This window comes from Trichomycterus rosablanca, chromosome 21 (genome assembly GCF_030014385.1).
Source record: "Trichomycterus rosablanca isolate fTriRos1 chromosome 21, fTriRos1.hap1, whole genome shotgun sequence".
Classification (NCBI taxonomy): Eukaryota; Metazoa; Chordata; class Actinopteri; order Siluriformes; family Trichomycteridae; genus Trichomycterus; species Trichomycterus rosablanca.
In genome coordinates, this window is record NC_086008.1 from 15,342,056 (window position 1) to 15,367,700 (window position 25,645).

General features: G+C 40.3%; 1 protein-coding gene across 1 annotated transcript in view; it reads left to right on the top strand.

The window, feature by feature from the left end:
• Positions 1-25,645, top strand: part of arid3c (AT rich interactive domain 3C (BRIGHT-like)) — a 107,982-nt gene that overhangs the window by 70,605 nt on the left and 11,732 nt on the right. Inside the window, exons 4-6 of the mRNA XM_063017953.1 lie at positions 4,934-5,006; positions 22,154-22,337; positions 24,659-24,903. Coding sequence (XP_062874023.1) covers positions 4,934-5,006; positions 22,154-22,337; positions 24,659-24,903 — 502 coding nt within the window. The remainder of the gene's footprint in view (positions 1-4,933; positions 5,007-22,153; positions 22,338-24,658; positions 24,904-25,645) is intronic.

Sequence of the window (25,645 nt, forward strand, 5' to 3'; positions counted from 1 at the left end):
CCACCGGAAACGGAAAAAAGCATTCGTAACGTCTTTGGTGGTGATAGTTGTGTAAAACACCATTAAATGTAACCTTTATTTTTTAATGGTAGAGGGCTACCTCTACTGAAATTCATGCTTGTGTATTCAGCCTGTTTTCAGATTTGAACAAGTGATAAGTAGCCATTTTAAAATAGGACAGCATCTGAGTTTCAGGTTGCATTTCTTAGTGCAACGGTTGCTTGTGTTAAGTGACGATGGTTTTCTGAAGTACTCCAGAGCCCATGTGGCTATATTTATTACGGTAGCATGATGGGCTCGATGAACATAAATGTTCAACAACAGTTTTTGGATTTCTCAGAATTTCATGTATTTCATGTAGAATTAAATGTGATATATGTGATAAGTAGCCATTCTAAAATATGACTAAATTTTTTTATCAGTATTTGTATTATGTTTATAAAATTTAAAACGCCAGGATAACAGCTTAAATTTTTTATAGTCGACTACTTCTCAACAGGGCTGTGTCCCAAACTGCAAATTGTTATAAGGGTTTTGTTAAATTATAATTTTACCAATAATGACCCTGCAGTATCTATCTAATATTTATATATGTATAATATTTCAAATATTGTACATGTATATAATATTTTTAATATGTGGTTTAGTCACTTAATGCACCCACAGTGCATTAATAGTGCAGATTAATAGAACAGTTCCTCAGTACCTCACTCACTTTCTAAGCCATTTATCCTAATCAAGGGGGTTCTGGAGCCTATCCCAGCTCTCAATGGGTACAATGCACACAGAATCACCCTGGACATGGACACATTCACACCTTAACATACACACACACACACATCTAAGTTTAATTTTGTTTTTCACGATTAACCTGACTGCATGTCTTTGGACTGTGTAAAAAAACTGGTGCTCCTGTAGGAAACACACACGGACACAGGAAATCCGTCCCAGGACTTTCTTGCTGTGAAGCAACAGTGCTACCCACTGAGTCGGAGCCTTTGGTGGATTCTGCCTGACTCTTAGGTGTGTTGCTGGCGTCAAATCCAAACATTTCTTGAGAATTATCAGATCACAGATTCTACTTTTTTTCTTTTTACTGCTTTAAAGCAGCAAACCTTAAATAATGTATCTATTAATTTATTCATACAGTTTTATTATAATCAATTAATTTTTAAATGCATACTGTTTTTTTGGTACTTTCTTACTTTTCTCTGTTTGGGATGGGATGGGTGTATAATTTTAAAATGATAAAATATATAATAAAAATAAATATAATATGATGTTATAAAAATAAAAGTGTATCCATACATTACACTGCATATGTCCTTAAGTGAACTGGTGCCATTTTATTTTACTATTGTTATTTTACTAGTGTTACTTACTATTGTTCCTTTGTGTCGTTTTGTGCTGCACAAGCACATCAGCACACAAACCGAACGAGATGAGGTACTGGAAAGAGGAAGCAGAGGCCTAATGTACGATATTTTCCGCTGGTTAATATTTAAATAATTTTTGTGGACGTTGCGGTGAAGCACATTGTGACATATGGATTGAAAGTCAGTGGTGTAATTACTCTATCTCATGCTTCCTTCATCTTTCATCTTCTGCTATCCTGTCTGGCACAACACTGTCACGCTATTGTTGCTCAGCATCACTAATACTTTGGGATATTCATTCAGTTTATTTCATGTACACTTACTAGGCATACCATTATGACCACTGACAGGTAAAGTGAATAACACTGATTATCTCTTCATCATGGCACCTGTTAGTGGGTGGGATATATTAAGCAGCAAGTGAACATTTTATCCTCAGAGTTGATGTAAGAAGCAAAAAAAATTAACAAGCGTGAGGATTTGAACGAGTTTGACAAGGACCAAATTGTGATGGCTAGACGACTGGGTCAGAGCATCTCCAAAACTGCAGCTCTTGTGGGGTGTTCCCCCAACGTACAGTAAAGACAAAATGAGCCCAGATTCTAACCTACACATTCACTCAAAATGCACTTCAAATTCTAAGCCATGTAAACAAAGTGGTATGTGTTAAGGCGCATTCATATGAGAAGCTTTTTGCATTTTGATCGCCATGGCAACCGCAAAAATTGGGAGCCCAATGGAGCAAGTGAACAGCACGTGTAAATGCGCCCTAACTGAACTCGCTAAGAAACACAGTATTCCAAGATCTCCGTGATTAAGAAGCTTAAAGAAACAATATAAAAGTAAAAATGCGCCCTAACTGAACTTGCTAAGAAATACGGTATTCTAGGATCTCCACGATTAAGAAGTTTAAAGAAACAAGAGGTGCAACATTGCTTCTGACTCTGATGGCATTTTTTTATGATTGCGCTTAATGCCAGCAACCAGTGACTGCACCAAATTCGACTTAGATCATGCACGCAGCAAGTAGTGCTGAGGGAAATCATATGAACGCTTATATGAATGGAAACGTTGTAGAAATTAAAAAGGATCATTTATAAATGTAGTTTTAAAAAAGATGCATCGACTTAAAATATTGACGTCAATGCATTTTTTGCATCGACGTCATCAACCAGGTTGACCAATTGCGGCAGCCCTAGTCAGCATCTATCAAAAGTGGTCCAAGTAAGGAACAGTGGTAAACCGGCAACAGGGTCATGGGCGGCCAAGGCTCATTGATGCACGTGGGGAGCGAAGGCTGAAGAAGTTAATGCTGGTTCTGATAGACAGGTGTCAGAATACATCACACAGTGCATTACAGTTACAGGGGTGTTTTGGCAGCAAAAGGGGGACCAACACAATATTAGAAAGGTGGTCATAATGTTATGCCTGATAACACTGAGCGTATTCGTCACACTAAATTATTTTAGATTATTTATTTATTCATTTATTTTTTAGGATTTTAACATCATGTTTTACACATGTTGGTTACATTCATGATCACCTATGTAATACATCTGTCTATAGTTCTTTTTACTTTAGCCACTCATCAAAAAATGTAAAGCTTAAAAAACATTGAAAGCTTCCTTAAAGTAAGAACCTACTGCACTTTTTCACAAAACGTGTTTGGTTATTTCTGGTCACCTTTTAAATCCACCCCGAGGCATTGATCTTATCGGTACTTTAAAATTGGTGACGGCTAATACTGTCCTGAATGATCAGTTATTATCTCCGGTGGCCTTGTTCAGCGCGCCCCCGCTGTTTCCAAAGGTCATCCCTGTGTCTTCACGTATCGACCTGCGCGCTCTGTAACGAGGACCGGGAGCTGCTGAAAGCCGAGGTTCGGAGCGCATTTCCATCAGGTTGTAGTCGGCTGTTTCAGCGGGCAGCTTTTAAATGATCTTTGACGTATTGTGCTTTCAGTGAATAGGGCAGGACTACGGGTTAAGTGGACATGCCGATGGTGGGGAATAGCAGCTTTAAATGTCTTTAGAGTCACAGCGGTGTGGGTGTTAAAGTCTTACCAATAGTAATGGATGTCATGTATGAGTACACGGTATAATGGCAGGTACAAGGTATTAAGTGATGATTAAGGCCCTAATAACATAACATTAAAACCACCTCCTTGTTACACTCTACTGTCCATTTTATCAGCTCCACTTACCATATAAAAGCACTTTGTAGTTCTACAATTACTGACTGTAGTCCATCTGTTTCTCTGCATGCTTTGTTAGCCCCCTTTCATGCTGTTCTTCAATGGTCAGGACTCTCCCAGTACCACACAGAGCAGGTATTATTTGGGTGGTGGATCATACTCAGCACTGCAGTGACACTGCCATGGTGGTGGTGTGTTAGTGTGTGTTGTGCTGGTATGAGTGGATAAGACACAGCAGCGCTGCTGGAGTTTTGAAACACCTCACTGTCACTGCTGGACTGAGAATAGTCCACCAAGCAAAAATATTCAGCCAACAGTGCCCCGTGGGCAGCGTCCTGTGACCACTGATGAAGGTCTAGAAGATGACCAACTCAAACAGCAGCAACAGATGAGCGATCGTCTCTGACCTTTCATCTACGAGGTGGACCAATTAGGTAGAAGTGTCTAATAGAGTGGACAGTGAGTGGACACGGTATTTAAAAACTCCACTCATACCAGCACAACACACACTAACACACCACCACCATCAATCGTCAATGTCACTGCAGTGCTGAAAATCATCCACCATCTAAATAATACCTGCTCCGTCGATGTCCTGTGGGGGTCCTGACATTTGAAGAACAGAGTAAAAGAGGTTTAAAAAGTATGTAGAGAAATAAATGGACAACAGTTAGTAATTGTAGAACTACAAAGTGCTTCTATATGGTAAGTGGAGCTGATCAAATGGACAGTGAGTGTAGAAACAAGGAGGTGGTTTTAATGTTATGGCTGATCAGTGTACACAGCACAGCCTACTTTACCGGCTGTTTCTACAGAATTGGTTGGGAGTTTTCCAAACTCAGTTACCCGAGTCGTGTTTTAGCTGCTGTAGACTTCAACATCTTGGACATTTTAACTAACCGATTGCTAGAACCGGCAACGTGAGACACTTAAACACTGGATATTCTACTAGCACACCAGCGCCGAGATTCTGTACTCCTCTGTTCGAAACTCGGCATTGCCACCGGTCGGCTGGGCACCATCTGGCAGGCATAAGTGGGGACCGGACTATGTGTGGGTGGGATCTTCATACGCTGTGTAAGGACCCTGATTGGCGTCCTTGCATGTATGCACGTGTCGGAAGAGGCGTGTGCATTGACATGCTCTGCTCGGATGCAATTGGGTGTCCCTCAGCAGCGGAAGACAAATCGACTGCGCTAAATGGGGAGGAAAATGCATTAAATAATACCCAAACACAACACTGGAAATGGCTCAATTTACAGTCTGTGAACTAGGCAGGGCCTTATTTATGACCTATATTTTGCCCTATTTTGTATTTGCAGGTAACAGTTTACCTAATTAAATCACTGTGTGTCTCTTACAGTTGTACGAGCTGGACGATGACGTGAAAAGAAAAGAATTCCTTGATGACCTCTTCAGTTTCATGCAGAAAAGAGGTAAAACATTCTGCTTTTTTGTCTGTAACTACACCGATTAGGCATAACATTATGACCACCCTCCTAATATTGTGTTGGTCCCCCTTTTGCTGCCCCATATGCAACAAACTATGATGATGTATTCTGACACCTTTCTATCAGAACCAGCATTAACTCTAGGGTTCGCTCCCCACGTGCATCAATGAGCCTTAGTCACCCATGACCCTGTCGCCGGTTTACCACTGTTCTTTCCTTGGACCACTTTTGATAGATACTGACACCCCACAAGAGCTGCAGTTTTGGACATGCTCTGACCCAGTCATCTAGCCATCACAGTTTGGCCCTTGTCAAACTGGCTCAAATCCTTACACTCGCCCATTTTTCCTGCTTCTAACATCAACTTAGAGGATAAAATGTTCACTTGCTGCCTAATATATCCCACCCACTAACAGGTGCCATGATGAAGGGATAATCAGTGTTATTTACTTCACCTGTAAGTGGTCATAATGTTATGCTTGGTTGGTGTATAAGCATAACTTAAGTATATGTTATAAAATAAATAAAAAACTGACATACTTGAGTCTTTGGCTTGAGTCCTCATGTTCCTTTGGTGGGGAGGATAACTAAAAATGAATACATCGATATATATTCTCACCGATCGGCCAATCAATGTGATGAGGAACATAATAATAATAATAATTTAGAGCAGGTTTGTCATATATGCATATACAGTACAATGAAATGTTTCTTTGGATCTGGGGTCAAAGCATAGGGTCAGCTATTGTACAGCACCCCTGGAGCAGAGAGAGGTAAGCTCCTTGCTCAAGGTGGCCCACAATGGCTTTACAACATAGTAGTGATTCGAACTTACAACTTTCTAGTCGATAGCCTTTATTTTGATGAGTGGTCTCTTCCAATATGGCAAATTCCTTACTAAAATTAAAATAATAACATACACTGATGAGGCATAACATTATGACCACTGACATGTGAAGTGATCAACACTGATTATCTCTTCATCATGGCACCTGTTAGTGGGTGGGATATATTAAGCAGCAAGTGAACATTTTATCCTCAAAGTTGATGTTGATGAGAAGCAGGAAAAATGGGCGAGCGTAAGGATTTGAGCGAGTTTGACGTCTGGGTCAGAGCATCTTCAAAACTGCAGTCTCTGTGGGGTGTTCCTGGTCTGCAGTGGTCAGTATGTGTCAAAAGTGGTCCAAGGAAGGAACAGTGGTAAACCGGCGACAGGGTCATGGGCGGCCAAGGCTCATTTATGCACGTGGGGAGCGAAGGCTGGTCCATGTGGTCCGATCCAACAGACGAGCTACTGTAGCTCAAATCGCTGAAGAAGTTAATGCTGGTTTTGACAGAAAGGTGTCAGAATACACAGTGCATCACAGTTGCAGGGCTGTTTTGGCAGCAAAAGGGGGACAACACAATATTAGGAAGGTGGTCATAATGTTGTTTAAATGTGTAAAGTAAAATATGCATGTAAATGATAGATAGATAGATAGATAGATAGATAGATAGATAGATAGATAGATAGATAGATAGATAGATAGATAGATAGATAGATAGATAGATAGATAGATAGATAGATAGATAGATAGATAGATAGATAGATAGATCATCAATACACCAAGACAATATCTTAAAAAAAAAAGTTCCCCTATCCCACCAGCAAAGTTCCAAGGTTCCAAGAATCAGCGTTTAAGCTGTAACATCAACCTAGAGTTGTAAATAAGGTCACACCACAGTCTCACTAATGAGCCAAGGTTTACTGTTTCAATAAAAATCCAGAACAATATTGTGTTACCTAGTCTGCGTTTCCTGCTCGGTTGACGCTCTGTATGAAGCATGGTTGGCATCGTCATGGCACAGGCTGCTTTTAATGCCATTTGAAACAATGAGTTGATGTCGTTTGTTTTGTAATTATACTCGTATTATGTGAAACGGCCCAGGAGGAAGGCTTCGGTGGAAGGATAACATCCTGGTATTATGTTGTGTTGACTAGATTGTTGTTGTTTCCCAGAAAGGACGTAGTGGATAGCTCAACTTATAGAAAAAATGCCTGAACCCAAGACCCATGTTTTGTCTCCTCAACTTAATTTCATTTATTAATAAACATCCATTCCTGCATTTTAGGCCTGCAACACATTCCAAAAAAAGTTGGAACAGGGGCAATTTAGGGCTAGTAATGAGGTAAAAAAACTAAATAATGTGATTCCAAACAGGTGATTATAATCATGGTTTGGTACAAAAGCAGCATCCAGGAAAGGATGAGTCTCTGATGAGTAAAGATGATCAGAGGATCTCCAGTTTGTCAACAAATGTGTGAGAAAATGATTGAAATGTTTAAAAACAATGTACCTCAAAGAAAGATTGGAGGGGATTTGCATATTTCCTTGGCGTAAAGGCCAAGGGTGCAAGCTTAAGCTAAACAATCGTGATCTTCGATCCATCAGACGGCACTGCATCAAGTACCGCCACTCAACAATAGCTGATATAACCACATGGGTGAGGAGTTACATGCACAAATGCCACTTAATACTTTACTGTGCAAAAAAGAAGCGACGTCGACTTCTCTGGGCTCTGAGGCATCTAGGATGGACCATCACACAGTGGAAACGTGTATTGTGGTCAGATGAATCAGCATTCCACGTCTTTTTTGGAAAAAATGGACACTGTGTGCTCCGGACCAAAAACAAAAAGGACCATCCAGACTGTTATCAGCAGCAAGTCCAAAAGCCATGATGTGTCATGGTATGGGTCTGTGTCAGTGCCTCTGGCAAAGGTCATTTACTCTTCTGTGATGCAGCATTAATGCAGAAAAGTACACTGAGATCTTAAAGCAACATGTGCTACCTTCAAGACGTCGTCTTTTCCAGGGACGTCCATGCATTTTTTAACAAGAAAATGCAAAACCACGTGCTGCACACATTACAAAGGCATGGCTGCGGATGAACAGGGTACGGGTACTGGACTGGCCTGCCTGCAGTCCTGACCTGTCCCCAATAGAGAATGTGTGGAGGATTTTGAAACGTATTGTTGCTCATCTTAAGACGTGGGACAAAATAAAAGCTGAAACACTAAATCACTTGGTATTCTCGGTGCCAAAACGTCTTTTAAGTGTGGTGAAAAGGAATGGCAACATGACAAAGTGGTAAATGCTTTACTGTCCCAACTTTTTTTTGGAACGTGTTGCAGGTCTGAAATGCAGGAATGGATGTTGTACATCTTTAGTCTTATATCGAAACCACTTTCTGCTTTTATTTCTGTCACTCATTACCCGCAGACAGATGTCATAAAACACAAATGGATGTACGCATTTGTTGAAACTTGTTCATCGAATAGGTGATTACAACATGTTTGGCTTGGCTTCCTCGGTAATCTGCGAGCATTTAGTAAGTGCACTCAGACAAGAAAAGGATCTGCAAATTCCTTCAGGTGACAGGGTGGGGTGAGTGGGGGAAAGGCCAACAGTTAATCCATTAATGACAGCTTTTTCATGATGATGTGTTCTTGCCCGCCCATCTGAATTGTTCCTGGCACCTTTTTAAAGTAATTACAATTATTAAAACTGTTCATCTATGTATGTATGTTATTCATTATGAAGCATTAAATTATTAGAGAAATTATTAGAAATCCTCCCTTACACTTAGTGTAAGTCTAAACTAAACTTGCATACAGCAGACCCTTGAGTTACGAACGGTTTACCATACGAACATTTCGGGTTACGAACGATCTTTTTCAACTTAACGTACGAACAAATTTCGGATTACGAACCGAAATTCGCGAAACACGTGACGTCAAGAAAAAGTTGACTCAGACCGTCTCTCTATCTACAGTATATACACACCAATCAGCCATAACATTAAAACCACCTCCTTGTTTCTACACTCACTGTCCATTTTATCAGCTCCACTTACCATATAGAAGCACTTTGTAGTTCTACAAATACTGGCTGTAGTCCATCTGTTTCTCTGCATGCTTTGTTAGCCCCCTTTCATGCTGTTCTTCAATGGTCAGGACCCCCACAGGACCACCACAGAGCAGGTATTATTTGGGTGGTGGGTCAGCAATGCTGATGGAGTTTTTAAGCACCTCATCGTCACTGCTGGACTGAGAATAGTCCACCAACCAAAAATATATGCAGACAAAAGCGCCCCGTGGGCAGCGTCCAGTGACCACTGATGAAGGTCTAGAAGATGACCAACTCAAACATCAGCAATAGATGAGCGATCGTCTCTGACTTTACATCTACAAGGTGGACCAACTAGGTAAGAGTGTCTAATAGAGTGGACAGTAAGTGGACACGGTATTTAAAATCTCCAGCAGCACTGCTGTATCTGATCCACTCATACCAGCACAACACACACTAACACACCACCACCATGTCAGTGTCACTGCAGTGCTGAGAATGACCCACCACCCAAATAATACCTGCTCTGTGGTGGTCCAGTGGGGGTCCTGACCATTAAAGAACAGAGTACAAGCAGGTTAAAAAAGTATGTAGAGAAATCTGTATGTACAGTCAGTAATTGTAGAACTACAAAGTGCTTTTATACAAGGAGGTGGTTTTAATGTTATGGCTGATCAGTGTATATATACAGTGAGCGAACATTCTGACAGCGGACGGTGTTTTTCCAGTGTTTTCTTTATATTTTGTAAAATTCAATATTAAAATGTCCCCAAAGAATGTGCAGAGGAAGGGTAGTGGTGAGAAAATGAACAAATCTATTACATTTGTTGTGTTGTATAATTACTCCTGCCAGTAGCTGTCACTGTGTATCAGACAGAGGGGACAGTGAGTGAGAGATAAGAAGGAATTCGGCTCAGTAAAGTAGTTTTTCTTTCATGCAATTACACCTACAAAATACAACACTGTTGAAATAAAGAAAATAATAAATAATAAAGAAATAATAGAGAAATGTGAGAGTTATTGTTGTTTCTGGTAGATACATTTTTATAAAAAAAGAAAGAAGGAAATGTATTATGGTGTATGGTACAGCACACGTACTGTACTGAGATGTGTGTTTTTTATGTACAGTACTACTGTGTATTGTTGTTTATTATTGTTTATTACAGGAATGTCTATTCTATAATTTAAGATTTAATGGAAAATATACTTCTATTTATAACTAAAAAGAGCATTTAAGACATTAGAAAGGTTAGGTAAGGGGGTGGTTTGGCAATGATTAATTCTATTCACATTATTTCTTATGGGAAAAATAGGTTTAACTAACGAACATTTTGACTTAAGAACAGCCCTTTGGAACCAATTAAATTCGTAAGTCAAGGGGCTACTGTATTTGCATTATTATTTCACTAGCCCGTCATGTCGCAGCAGCTTAATGCAGAATTAAAGACGTTCAGTTAACGTTCGCATCCAACATCAGAACTTAAATCCACCGAGCACTGAGTTTTGCTAGCAGAAATGAATTGTTGACGACTGACAAAGGTCAGAGAAGAACAGTCGGACTGGTTTGACAGACCAGTAATAATGCAATCACATTAAAACCACCTCGTTGTTTCTACACTCACTGTCCATTTTATCAGCTCCACTTACCACATAGAAGCACTTTGTAGTTCTACAATTACTAACTGTAGTCCATCTGTTTCTTTGCATGCTTTGTTAGCCCCCTTTCATGCTGTTCTTCAATGGTCAGGACCCCCACAGGACCACCACAGAGCAGGTATTATTTAGGTGGTGGATGATTCTCAGCACTGCAGGGACAATGACATGGTGGTGGTGTGTTAGTGTGTGTTGTACTGGTATGAGTGGATCAGACACAGCAGCGCTGCTGGAGTTTTTAAATACCGTGTCCACTCACTGTCCACTCTAATAGACACTCCTACCTAGTTGGTCCACCTTGTAGATGTAAAGTCAGAGACGATCGCTCATCTATTGCTGCTGTTTGAGTTGGTCATCTTTAAGATCTTTATCATCCACAGGGCGCTGTTGGCTGGATGTTTTTGGTTGATGGACTATTCTCAGTCCAGCAGTGACTGTGAGGTGTTTAAAAACTACATCAGCACTGCTGTGTCTTATCCACTCATACCAGCATAACACACACTAACACACCACCACCATGTCAGTGTCACTGCAGTGCTTAGAATGATTCATCACCCAAATAATACCTGCTCTGTAGTGGTCCTGGGAGAGTCCTGACTATCGAAGAACAGCATGAAAGGGGGCTAACAATGCATGCAGAGAAACAGATGGACTACAGTCAGTAATTGTAGAACTACAAAGTGCTTCTATATGGTAAGTGGAGCTGATAAAATGGACAAGGAGGTGATTTTAATGTTATGGCTGATCAGTGTATAGGTTGAACAGCACAGATTAGGGAGAAGCAAGTCTGGTGGGCATGATTCTGTAATCCATAGTACAAAAAGTAAGAAACATTAATTCTCTAAATAAAATGTTAGTGTGTATTAAGCGTTGACTAATATTCATTCTAATGTGATGTGACTACTGTTATAAGTAACTAGTCACAGTCTACTAAGTATTACAAAACTGCTGTTAAAACAGTCTATAACAGCAGATTAGCAATTCAAACCTTCAAATATACAAATATTAGTATCAATATTTATTATGGTATTATAATAATAACACTTAATTTCATGTCTTTAAGGTCTTGACATCAAAAATCCATTCTGTACCCTCTGCTAAAGTGTCTCCCGTCAGGAATGTTTGGGTCAGTTTGTCCTGTTTTTGTTTCCCCATGGGCTAATCCAACCTAGATAGACGTCCAGGAGCCACTCTGTCTAGTGATGCCATGCCATAAAAATGTGGGAGTGGATCAGATGTTTTAATGTCAGGTCATGCAGAAAGACAAAACCAGAGCTTCTCCTGAGTGGGTGACTATAGGAACCTGTTCTTCAGGCTAAAGAAAATAACATACATTGTTTGTTCAGTTTTGTTTGATTGTGCTACATGCATGAGGCAGTGGCCAGTATTTTTCACGATCTGTGAGTCATTTGTTTGATTAGAACTACTTAATAGCAGCAAGATATAAATAACAATGGACACCGTATTTTGTTCAGGTTAAGCGTATTTACAAAATCGTATGAATTTAATTACTTCACGTTTGAAATTTCCTAGATTTAATTTTCAATAAAAAGTCCATTAATGTAACTGATTTTAATTCTCCTAGGAACAGCATGGCTGATTAACGTACATCCGGCATGGTATTGTGTGTGAATCACTCTGAAAGATTTGGTATTAAGGCATCACACCAGTTACAGTAGTTGGTGCTTAATTATTACCGGACATTTATTAAAACCTTTTAATGGCACCTTAAATGCCAGCTTGATTATGTAACGCTAGAGGTGTACCAGGTAAATAAACAACTGACAAAATACAGATATGTTAGTCAGAGTTGGGGGTACATAAGCCTCCAAACATCAGAGAACTTCATCAGGTGGCCATGCACTTGCCCCACAGGAACATCAACTTTGGTAGATAAAAGAAGGTAGATATGTAGCTGAATTACTACAATGCTAGCTACCGGTGTGTGATACTATTCTCTGCCGCAGTCTGCACCCAGTGTGGATCCATCTGTGGGGCTCCATCCAGACAAGGGTCGCAGCAGCACCAGCTAAGTTCCAATGCCGGCAGATGAGCAGGTGGAAACAAAAGTTCCAACCTCACAGAGGAACTAAAAATGTAGTTTAGAAGTTTTAAAGGAAGGAAGGATGTTTGGAAGAAAGAAAATTTGGAAGAAAGGTAGGAAGGAAGGACAGAAGGAACGAACAAACGAAGGACGGTTGGAAGTTTGAAAGAAAGAAAAGAAAGATGGTTAGAAGGAAGGAAAGATAGTTGGAAGTTTGGATGGAAGGAAGGAGGTTTGAAAGAAAGTTTGGGAGAAAGGTAAGAAGGAAGTATGGAAGAAAGAAAATTTGGAAGAAAGATAGGAAGGAAGTTTGCAAGGAAGGAAGGAAGGATGGTTGGAAGTTTGGAAAAAAGAAAAAAGATGGTTGTAAGGAAGGAAGGAAGTTTGGAGGGAAGTTTGAAGGGAAGTTTGAAGGGAAGGTAGGAAAAAAGTTTGGAAGGAAGGAAGTTTTGAAGTTTAAAAGGAAGGAAGTTTAGAAGGGAGTGTGGAAGGAAGAAAGCTTGGAAAGAAGTTTGGAAGGAAGGTAGTTTGGAAGTTTTAAAGGAAGGAAAGAGGTTTGGAAGAAAGTTAAGAAGAAAGTTTGGAAGGAAGAAGGTTTAGAAGGGAGTGTGGAAGGAAGAAAGCTTGGAAGGAAGTTTGGAAGGATGGTAGTTTGGAAGTTTTAAAGGAAGGAAAGAGGTTTGGAAGAAAGTTTGGAAGGAAGTTTGAAAGGAAGGAAGTTTGGAAGAAAGGAAGGAAGTTTGGAAGGAAGTTTGGAAGGAAGATAGTTTGGAAGTTTTAAAGTAAGCAAGGAAGTTTGGAAGAAAGGAAGTTTGAAAGGAAGTTTGAAAGGAAGTTAAGAAGGATGAATGGATGGTTGGAAGTTTGAAAGAAAGAAAAGAAAGATGGTTTGGAAGGATGGAAGTTTGGAAAGAAGTTTGGAGGGAAGGAAGTTTGGAAGAAAGGAAGTTTGAAAGGAAGGTAGGAAGAAAGTTTGGAAGAAATGAAAGAAGTATGGAAGGAGGTTTTAAAGGAAGTGAGTTTGGAAGTTTTAAAGGAAGGAAGGAGGTTTGGAAGGAAGTTTGTAAGTTTGAATGGAAGGGAGTTTGGAAGGAAGGACGTTTGGAAGGAAGGACGTTTGGAAGGAAGGTAGAAAGGAAGTTTGGAAGGTAGAAAAGAAGTTTGGAAGTTTGAAAGGAAGGAAGAAAGTAAGTAAGGGTTAGGGTTAGGGTTTGGGTTGTGTTTGGAAGACTAGTGTTTCTGATTTGTAAACTGGCAGAATGATGCCCCCAGAGCACTGGCACCACAGACAACTGCCCATCCTGCTATGCCAATAATATGATAGTCCACTATTCACAGGGTGTTGCTACAACTGTTATTTTCCCCATCTCAGGCTGAAGTAGGGCTGGACGATATGGCTAAAATGTGCTCTTTGCGCCACACAGCTGGTGATGGTGGGGGAGTTGGTGATGTTTTAGGAACAGGGCTTCAACTTTTTAGGGTTTTAAAATACTTCATAAACGCTACCCAGTCAGTGCTAGATTGAGTAGATTTATTAACATTTCTGATAGGTGTATCTTCTGTAAATGCTTTAGTAAATCCATTAATCATTTATTTTTTGAATGTGTCTATACATTTTCCTTTTGGGTGGATGTATTCTGGGATTTGGGGAAAAAAATTGGCAAAGATATTCCAATTAAAAGTCAATATTTTTTTTGATAATTTGATAATCCTAATTTCCAGCCGATTGAATCTTATATAATTAATTTAATAATAATATTAGCTAAATATTATATTCATATAGTTAAAAATGCAAAAAAAAAATTGTCATCTTTTATTTCTTTTATAAATTCAGATTTGAAAATATATTCACAAACAATTAATTCTTTGAGCCCCTCATTAAATAAGAAATTATGTAAATTGGTAACTGTTTTAAAACACTTAAAATTTATATAAGGATAGCATTTTCTAAGGAGATTTTCATTCATTTACTTATTTATCTTTTATTGACTTTCATTGTAGTATATAATATACTTTTGGTACAAGATTTATTTTAGATGATTGTAATTCCTGACTGAAAGACTGAAAGCTGAAATTGATCAGACCTTCGATACCCGAACCACTTCCACACCACTGAATTAGTCTTGCCTCTCTTATCAACTATTTCGTCTGCTTCTTTTTCAACTGTGGATGCTCGTTCACTCACAGCTGTTGAACTCATTTTGCCGCTAATATCCACCGTGTTGTAGGGAGCGTAGTGTAATCAGAGCGGTAACGCTGAGCACTGGCTTCATGCCTGTGGCGTACGTCAATCACGCACTGTGGCGTACGTCAACACGCACTGACGTAATGTATATCGATCGAATTTGTTTAAAAATCATATCACCGTTATTGAAACATTTTCTATCGCGACATATATCGATATTGAATTGTTGTCCAGCACTAGGCTGAAGGTATTAAAAACGTTCCAAACACACACAAGAACCAGACTGGACTGCGAAGGTGCTAAACCTTGGGCTACATCACATCCACATTTTATAATAAAATAAATTGCTAACCTCTGTATGCTAATGTGTAATTTTGGCCAACTTTAAGAATTGAATTTAAGAGTTAGGTCTGATTTTTCCAGCTTTAAAAATGCAATTTAATCCTCTGCTATAAATCAATCAAGTCTCATTTGTGTTCAAAGCTTTATAGATTTTGAGAATCTTGTTAGCTTGTCAAAGTCAATTGTTAGCGAGAGAAGCTTAATTGGCTTCCATAAACAGTACAAAACAGAAGATCTTTCCGGTAACTTTGCACCACAGGTTTTATAAGTTCAAATAAATCGGACATCACCAGATTTTTTTCATTTGCCTGGAATGGCGAGGCTACATAACCGTTAGATTCGGTATGAAAATGGAAACCGTGCTACCAATCTTCAGCTTGTCCGGTCCACATCCAAAATCAAGGTGGTTTGAAGGATCCCCCGCTGAGTTAAACCTGAGACTGAACCAGTCCATCCCCTGTAGGTCTAGCCCGAGCTCAAAGGTCGCCCTCCTTTCTAGGGTCTCTTGGCCCCGGCCGTCATCAATCATAACCTGCCACGCTGTATTTTTTTTCCGTCTCAGGGCCCTGTGTGTATTGAAATGGTCGTATCTCTTTTCAGATCGAAATCGCCGGCGGTGCTTTACAGCCCTAAACAAACAGAGCTGTGTTTAAGCTGATATATAAATATATACTGATCAGCCATAACATTAAAACCACCTCCTTGTTTCTACACTCACTGTCCATTTTATCAGCTCCACTTACCATATAGAAGCACTTGTAGTTCTACAATTACTGACTGTAGTGCATCTGTTTCTCTACATACCTTTTTAACCTGCTTTCACCCTGTTCTTTAATGGTCAGGACCCCCACAGGACCACTACAGAGCAGGTATTATTTGGGTGGTGGGTCATTCTCAGCACTGCAGTGACACTGACATGGTGGTGGTGTGTTAGTGTGTGTTGTGCTGGTATGAGTGAATAAGACACAGCAGCGCTGATGGAGTTTTTAAACACCTCACCGTCACTGCTGGACTGAGAATAGTCCACCAACCAAAAACACTGCACTGATGAAGGTCTAGAAGATGACCAACTCAAACAGCAGCAATAGATGAGCGATCGTCTCTGACTTTACATCTACAAGGTGGACCAACTAGGTAGGAGTGTCTAGTAGAGTGGACAGTGAGTGGACACGGTATTTAGCAGTGCTGCAGTGCTGATAATGATCCACCACCTAAATAATACCTGGTCTGTGGGGGTCCTGACCACTGAAGAACAGGGTGAAAGCAGGTTAAAAAAAGCATGCAGAGAAACAGATGTACTACAGTCAGTAATTGTAGAACTACAAAGTGCTTCTATATGGTAAGTGGAGCTGATATAATGGACAGTGTGTGTAGAAACAAGGAGGTGGTTTTAATGTTATGGCTGATTAGTATATATATATAAAGATACTAAAGTACTAAGTGATATTTTATTTATTGTGCAAAACATCGCCTGGTCAGTGGGGATAAATAAAGTACCGTGGTGTAACCAAGTGTACACACTCTAACAAAATCAAAACATAAGCTAGAGCCAGCGATTCTACAGTATATCCACAAAGTTAATCTATATGGTGTGTTTAGCTATAAAATAAGTACCTGATATACTGTATGTACATACTCGTCATTTTATTATTCATTATTCAGTATTTAATATTTATTTCATTTCTAATTTCCACTTTATACTTGAAACGGCTTCTTCCTCCACATTCATTTACTCATCCACACATTTACACATTCAGTTATTAATTTTATTAATTTATTTAATTTTTGTAGTGTGTACCTTCATTGCTGTATAATGCTACTGGGCTCTTAATTTCCTTTGGGATCAATAAAGTATCTATCTGTCTATCTATCTGTATGTCTATGTATTTTTCTATCTATGTCTGTCTGTCTATCTATCTATCTGTCTATGTAACTGTCTATTTATTTATATCTATGTCTGTCTGTCTATCTGTATGTCTGTTTGTCTATCTATCTATCTATCTATCTATCTATCTATCTATCTATCTATCTATCTATCTATCTATCTATCTATCTATCTAACTAGTTAAATCTATCTTTCTGTCTGTCTATCTAACTATCTGTCTGTCTGTCTGTCTATCTATGTATCTTTCTATCTATCTATCTGTCTGTCTACCTATGTTTGTCTGTCTGTCTATCTATCTATCTATCTATCTATGTCTGTCTGTCTGTCTTTTTAAATATCTATTCATCTGTATATCTGTATGTATATCTATGTATCTTTCTATCTGTCTGTCTATCTGTCTGCCTGTCTGTCTATCTGTCTGTCTATCTATCTATTTATCTGTCTGTCTGTGTCGGTCTGTCTGTCTGCCATTATCAGAGGACAGTAATGGCTCAACTACCCTATTTAATTGGGGCTCAGTGCCTGAGGGAGGGAAACAATAGGGTTCCTCGTCATATATTCAAAAAAAGGCATAGCAAGACTCTTGCTATCTCCTCACGTCAGAGACTTTTGAGAAAAGTGTAAGCACAGAAACACAGATTTCCAATATTGTGGAAAAAACGCATTACGGATGAGGATGAAGACACCTGAGGAGATGACTTGCTTTCAGCACTTGAGCTCAAACCCTTCACCTCCTTGTCGATTGTACATTTTTAGTAAAGGAGCAATTAACAGGAGGACGGTGGAGAGAGGAAGGTTTGGCTAAACATGTTTTTTTCCCCCCTGCAATCATTCACTGTCATTATGATGCACGACCAGATCAGCTTTTTCAGGCTGACAAAAGCTCGTCCCGGCTTTTATTCGCTGTATCTCTTTCAGGAAATCAGAAGGGACGAATGCATCACCCCGGCCATCGAGCGGCCATAAATCTCATTCTAAAGAAGGGTTGGATTCATCCCGACGCCGGCTTTTGTTGGCCCGTTTTTATTTATTACCCAATGCTAGTTAGTGTTAAGCTTTTGTGTTTGTGAATAAATAATTGTTTTAAAGATTATCTTTAGGGGCTCGGGTATTATGAAGAGGACCGTTTGAGAGGAGAGGAGATTGCATTGTAAAGTTACAGGTTGTATTTAATCTCAAGCAGCTTAACAGTCGTACACCTTGATTAAATAAATATAAATATTTAAGTATTTATATTACAACCCCAAATCACAAGACTTCATTTCATTTATTAATAAACATCCATTCTTGCATTTCAGACCTGCAACACATTCCAAAAAAACTTGGGACAGTAAAGCATTTACCACTTTGTAATGTTGCTATTCCTTTTCACCACACTTAAAAGACGTTTTGGCACCGAGGATACCAAGTGATTTAGTGTTTCAGCTTTTATTTTGTCCCATTCTTCCTGCAAACACGTCTTAAGATGTGCAACAGTACGGGGTCGTCGTTGTCGCATTTTTCATTTCAAAATTCTCCACACATTCTCTATTGGGGACAGGTCAGCACTGCAGGCAGGCAGTTATGTATATATATATATACAGTGTATCACAAAAGTGAGTACACCCCTCACATTTCTGCAAATATTTCATTATATCTTTTCATGGGACAACACTATAGACATGAAACTTGGATATAACTTAGAGTAGTCAGTGTACAGCTTGTATAGCAGTGTAGATTTACTGTCTTCTGAAAATAACTCAACACAGCCATTAATGTCTAAATAGCTGGCAACATAAGTCATGAGAGAGAGAGACCTCATCCGGCTTAGTCCCGCCCATATGAACAACAGGCCAATCGTTGTTCATGTGGCCGCTCAGCCTCAGCCGGCAAGGCAGGGCTGACATTCGATACAATGCATTCGAGATCCCAGCTCTGGTTCCAGCGTGTATTTTTACCGCTGCGCCACCTGAGCGGCCTCCATACCCTCTTTTTCCGCAGCCATGCCTTTGTAATGTGTGCAGCATGTGGTTTTGCATCGTCTTGTTGAAAAATGCATGGACGTCCCTGGAAAAGACGACGTCTTGAATGTAGCATATGTTGCTCTAAGATCTCAATGTACTTTTCTGTATTAATGCCGCCATCACAGAAGTGTATATGACCTTTCCCAAGGGCACTGACATACCATGACAGACCCTGGCTTTTGGACTTGTTCCTGATAACAGTCTGGATGATCCTTTTCGTCCTTGGTCTGGAGCACACGGCGTCCATTTTTTCCAAAACAGACCTGGAATGCTGACTCATATGACCACAATACACATTTCCACTGTGTGATGGTCCATCCTAGATGCCTCCGAGCCCAGAGAAGTTGGCGCCGCTTCTGGACATGGTTAACATAAGGCTTCTCTTTTGCACAGTAAAGTTTTAAGTGGCATTTGTGCATGTAACTCTGTATTGTAGTGCTTGAAAAAGGTTTGCCAAAGTAATTCCTCACCCATGTGGTTATATCAGCTATTGTTGAGTGGCGGTTCTTGAAGCAGTGCCGTCTGAGGGATCGAAGATCATGAGTGTTCAGCTTAAGCTTGCACCCTTGGCCTTTATGCACTGAAATTCCTCCCAATTCCTTGAATGGTTTAATGATATTATGCACTGTAGTGGGAGAAATATGCAAATCTCTTCCAACCTTTCTTTGAGGTGCATTGTTTTTAAACCAGCCCTAAATTGCCACCGTCCCAACTTTTTTTGGAATGTGTTGCAGGCCTGAAATGCAGGAATGGAGATATATTAACAAATGAAATGAAGTTGACCAGACAAAACATGAAATATCTTGAGGTTGTATCTGTGTGTACATTATATGATCATCATAGCACACGGACTTTGACTCTCCTTTTTAGAGACCTCATAATACCCACTGCTGTGTCCAAAATCAATAAAGAAAAAAAAAAACATAAAAGCACAAACCACAGAGCAGTCGGGATGAACTTTTTTATTAATGGCGTGTAATATATAAAGAGTTGAGCCTAAAGTTCGAAATAGCAATTGATTGTTTTAGACGGTGCTACTAGTTTAAACGTAATTTAAACATCGTTGTCGGCACGGCGGTAAAAATCATTTACTCGAATGGCTCTTTTTTAGTTCGCACGTCCAAGAAGGTGTAATTATGAGACTTAATTAATGTTTTTTCACTACCGTAAGCCGTTTCTTTACCCTCTGCAGTCCTTTCACAGCGAACCCCTTGCTTACTCTTGTTTGCGCTATATTTCTCCGGGTATCGATCGCTATTATGGTAAATCCAATGGCCACAATGGAACTCTATCAGCAAAATACAGGTTAATTATCTAGAGGTCAGCTACTATCCGATTCACACAAAGAGCTGCTCTTCTTCACTCGCTTAGAACCGAGCATTAAATTGTAAGCACAAATGATCATTATAGAGGATTTTATATTGTGTATTCGGGGAAGCCAAAATGTAAAACGTGCAGATGTGTTAAACAGGCAAAATTTACAAAGCTTTTCCTTTTATTTAGTAGTATTATTGTTTACCAGTTAAGATTATAGCTGGGACATGACCACAGGGTCATTAATCCATCTGTAGTGGATACTGGTACTGGTTTCATAATTGGTTCGCTACTAGGGTGCCCATATTTTGGTTTTCAACAAAGAGGGCACTTGTGGGAAGATGGCAGCATGATGCAAACGGACACCTGCCTTTATGGTCATATGATCTTATTCCCTTCCATTCCCTTCCGTTATAAATAGATCATCAGTAGTATTGCTATCACGATAACTTCTATCTTTGTGTGCACATTTGGAAATGTTACGTTGGCACTGATGTTGGTCGAGAATGCTTTTATTGATGTTCTGGTTCATTCCAAAGCTGTTCAGTGGGGCTAAACAGGGCTCTGGAGCTCTGCAGGCCTTTATAGGGCTTGCTTTGGGCACAGGGGACCATGCTGGAACAAGAAAAGTCCTTCCTTAAACTGGTGCTGCAAAGTTAGAGGCTTAGAGTTTTTCTTCCTTTATATATATACACCGATTAGGCATAACATTAACACCACCTCCTTGTTTCTACATTCACTGTCCATTTTATCAGCTCCACTTACCATATAGAAGCACTTTGTACTTGTACAATTACTGACTGTAGTCCATCTGTTTCTCTACATACTTTGTTAGCCCCCTTTCATGCTGTTCTTCAATGGTCAGGACCCCCACAGGACCACTACAGAGCAGGTATTATTTGGGTGGTGGATCATTCTCAGCACTGCAGTGACACTGACATGGTGGTGGTGTGTTAGTGTGTGTTGTGCTGGTATGAGTGGATCAGACACAGCAGCACTGCTGGGGTTTTTAAACACCTCACTGTCACTGCTGGACTGAGAATAGTCCACCAACCAAAAGTATCCAGCCAACAGCGCCCTGTAGGCAGCATCCTGTGACCACTGATGAAGGTCTAAAAGGTGACCAACTCAAACAGCAGCAATAGATGAGCGATCATGTCTGACTTTACATCTACAAGGTGGACCAACTAGGTAGGAGTGTCTAATAGAGTGGACAGTGAGTGGACACAGTATTCAAAAACTCCAGCAGCACTGCTGTGTCTGATCCACTCATACCAGCACAACACACACTAACACACCACCACCATGTCAGTGTCACTGCAGTGCTGAGAATGATCCACCACCCAAATAATACCTGCTCTGTGATGGTACTGTGGGGGTCCTGACCATTGAAGAACAGGGTGAAAGCAGGTTAAAAAGGTATGTAGAGAAACAGATGGACTACAGTCAGTACTTGTAGAACTACAAAGTGTTTCTATATGGTAAGTGGAGCTGATAAAATGGACAGTGAGTGTAGAAACAAGGAGGTGGTTTTCGGTGTATATATGACAAATAAAGGCATTCTTCTTCTTCATATTGTACAAATATCTGAACTTTAGTCTTTATAACTTTTGTCGTAAATGTATTGCTGGTACCTTATCCAGTCAAAACCTTTAATTCAGCGATTAAAAGAGAATTTTTATTTAAAGAGGGAATACGAGGCGGTCTGACATTTTACCCATAAGTGGCAGAGAGACCCACAGATGAGCCGGAGTTAATGGCATTGATTGTGGATTTTGCACAAATGTGTGTGTGTGTGTGTGTCTCCACTCCTGTAGGGACTCCAGTGAATCGGATTCCTATCATGGCCAAGCAGGTGTTGGATCTCTACACTCTCTACAAGCTTGTCACCGAAAAGGGTGGATTAGTGGAAGTCATCAATAAGAAAATATGGCGCGAGATTACCAGAGGTCTGAACCTGCCTACCTCCATCACCAGCGCAGCGTTCACTCTCCGGACTCAGTGAGTGCCGTAACCTTCTGCTTCTTCCACCTATCGATGACGCGAAGTCGCTTCTTGTTTTTAATTATCTGCTTTTAGAAGTAGAAATAGGTGGATAACTGCTGGCTGAGGAGGATAAAGGGGATAAAATTACAAAATAACACAGAAATAAAGACGTTACGACCGTAAATCAATTCCTTTCTATGAACTTATCCAACCAGATTTTTCTCAAATTTTCCCCCCAGTTTAGTCGTATCCAATTACCCTGATTGTGTTACACTTCACCTCTAACGATACAACCCTCCACTGCTGACTGAGGAGCCTCGTAACTGACACACGCCCCCTCTGACACGTGTGCAGTACCGGCTGCGCAGGCACTATCAATCAGCCAGCAGAGGTCGTAATTGCACCAGCTTGTCCCACCCCTGTGAACAAGTCAGTCATTGTCCATGTAGCCGCCCAGCCAGATGGCAGAGCTGAGATTCGATACAATGTATTCGAAATCCCAGCTCTAGTGTGCTAGCGCCACCTGAGCGGCTTACCAGTAGATTTTTAAGTATGAGAGCATTAACAGGTTTCACATACATCCTTATGGGAAAAAATACCTTGAAACTCAACACCTTTTGAACTCAACGCCACCCCCAGAACCAATTTATCTTGAGTCTCAATGTACCACTGTATTTTGTAGCTACTGCAATTGTATAACAACACATCAGATGGACCAAGGGCTCTTTTTTTATTATTATTATATTTATGGGGCGCCCAGGTGGCGCAGCGGGATATTGCAGTAGCACACCAGCGCTGAGATTCTGAACTCCTCGGTTTGATCGGCTGGGCGCTATGCAGCAAGCATAATTGGCAGTGCCTGCAGGGAGGGTTGGCCAGACTATGTGGGTGGGGTCTTCAAACGCTGTGTAAGGACCCTCAATGCAGAATGCATGGGTGAAAAATGGGTTCGGCTAAGGGCTGCGCGGGTCGGAGGAGGCGTGAGCAGCAATATACCCACCTCTACTGCAAGTAACTATATTTATTGAATTTTATTTTTCAATAGAACATACCAATGGCTTACCAGTGTTCATAATAAATGTCTTACCAGTAATCCTTTAATAAGACATTACAATAAGAAAAAAAACCTTGCATGACTCACTGTACCCAAAACCAGTCCCCATATGAACTTGCCTCGTACAGGTGGAAAAAAAGCAGTCAGCAATGCACAATCGAGGTAATTGGATATGACTAGATTCAGGAGAAAATTGGCAGGAAAGTTGCAAAAATAGACCAAATTAAAAAAAAAAATTGTATAACTAGGGATGTAACGATGCACCACAAGACAGTTATTTACCGATTCAAAAATTCCACGATTCAAATCGATTTGACATGTATAATGAATCAATATTCACTTTAAACAGCAGAGGGCACTGGTGCTATTCACCTCGTCTGGTTGACGTCACTAGCGCTATATGCCTGGTTGCCAGATTCGGGGGTTTTCAGGCGAATTGGGCTTAATTTAAAATTGTTTTACATAGTTTGTACCTACCTCGGAAATAAAAAGGCATTCATTATTTAGATAAATAAAAGATACAGATACAGTATTTTATTTTATTTTTTTAAGAGAAATAATAAAAGGGAACTTTGTCATAATTTGTCTTCAATTTCAGTTTAAAAAATCGGGAAAAAATCATATCATGAACCCAGTATCGTGAATCGCATTGCATCGTGGGTAGAGTGTATTGTTACATCCCTACTTATAACCCTTAATACTTAATGCTGCCAACTTTGATCCTTCATACACAGTACTACATTAATGCCTGCTAACTTTAGTTTAGCACTTTAACGAAGCGTTTTATTGATTTAATCGTGTTCATAAATACCTTTAATATAATTACTATCATTTAATTAATCATTTTTGAATCATGGTTTGGATTATTAACATAGGCTCTCTCACTCACTTTCTTAACCGCTTAGCCAATCATGGTCGCAGTGGGGGTCCCAAGCTTTAAATGGGCACAAGGGACACAGTAACACCCTGGACGGGGCGGCAGTCAACGCTGGGCAAGGACCCTGGTTAGCAGACCGAGGCACCGAAGTGCAGAGGTGGAGAAGCCTCATGTGCGAATCAACCAAGGCATGGGTGAAAAAGTAGGGGTTGAGAGACTGTGCACGCATCGTAGTGGGCGTAAAGCTGGCAAATATACCCCCCTCAAACGCAACCGGGATCCCCAGAAGCGGAAGACTAGTTGGCGACGCTAAATTGGGAGAAAAAGGGAGAAAATGCATAAATAAATACAAAAAAATAGACCGGATCACAAAAAAAATAACACCCGGCTCTCTGTTCCCCTCAGGTATATGAAGTACCTGTACCCATACGAATGTGAAAAACGGGGTCTGAGCTCACCCGGAGAGCTGCAGGCAGCCATAGACAGCAACCGGCGCGAGGGCCGCAGGCAGAGTTACGGCTCGGCCCTCTTCAACTACTCACCCGTGGGCACGCCCACCCTGCTGCCTTCACCCAGACTCCCGATGCCACACATAACCATGGGCATGCCCAACGGAGGCCAAATGGCCCACATGCCTGTCATCAAGAAAGGTAAGTCTCTGTAATATGCAATCACACTAATGTTATGACCAAAAGTATTCGGACACCACCAAAGGTATTCAGACGCCACCAACTACATGACCAAAAGTATTCAGACGCCACCAACTGCCTGAGCAAAAGTATTCGAATGCTACCAACCAAATCACCAAAAGTATTTGGACACCACCAACTGTATGACCAAAAGTATTCAGATGCCACCAACTACGTGTCCAAAAGTATTTAGACACCACAAACTACATGTCCAAAAGTATTCGGACGCCTCCAACTACATGATCAAAATATTCACACCCACACAAACTACATGAACAAAAGTGTTCAGACGCCACCAACTACATGACCAAAAGTATTCGGACGCCACCAACTGCATGAGCAAAAGTATTTAGACACTACAAACTACATGACCAAAATAATTCTGACGCCACCAACTGCATTACCAAAAGTATTTGGGCGCCACCAAATTTGTCATTTGTTTCAACGGTTCCTTTTGGTACTACATTTTCTTGTTACATTTTAAGAACATGATAGTAGGTGGATTGGCTGATCTATATTGCTTCTTACTGTATAATAAACAACTGAGTTTGACTTAATATATCCTTAATATATATTCTCTTATTTCAAATGTCATATTTCAAGGTCAGAAATAATGCCATTGTTTTACTCACGCTCACGCATCGTGGCCTGGGTGGTCATCACTACAGACAGGAAACAGCTTGCAGTACTTCCTCTTGCCCAG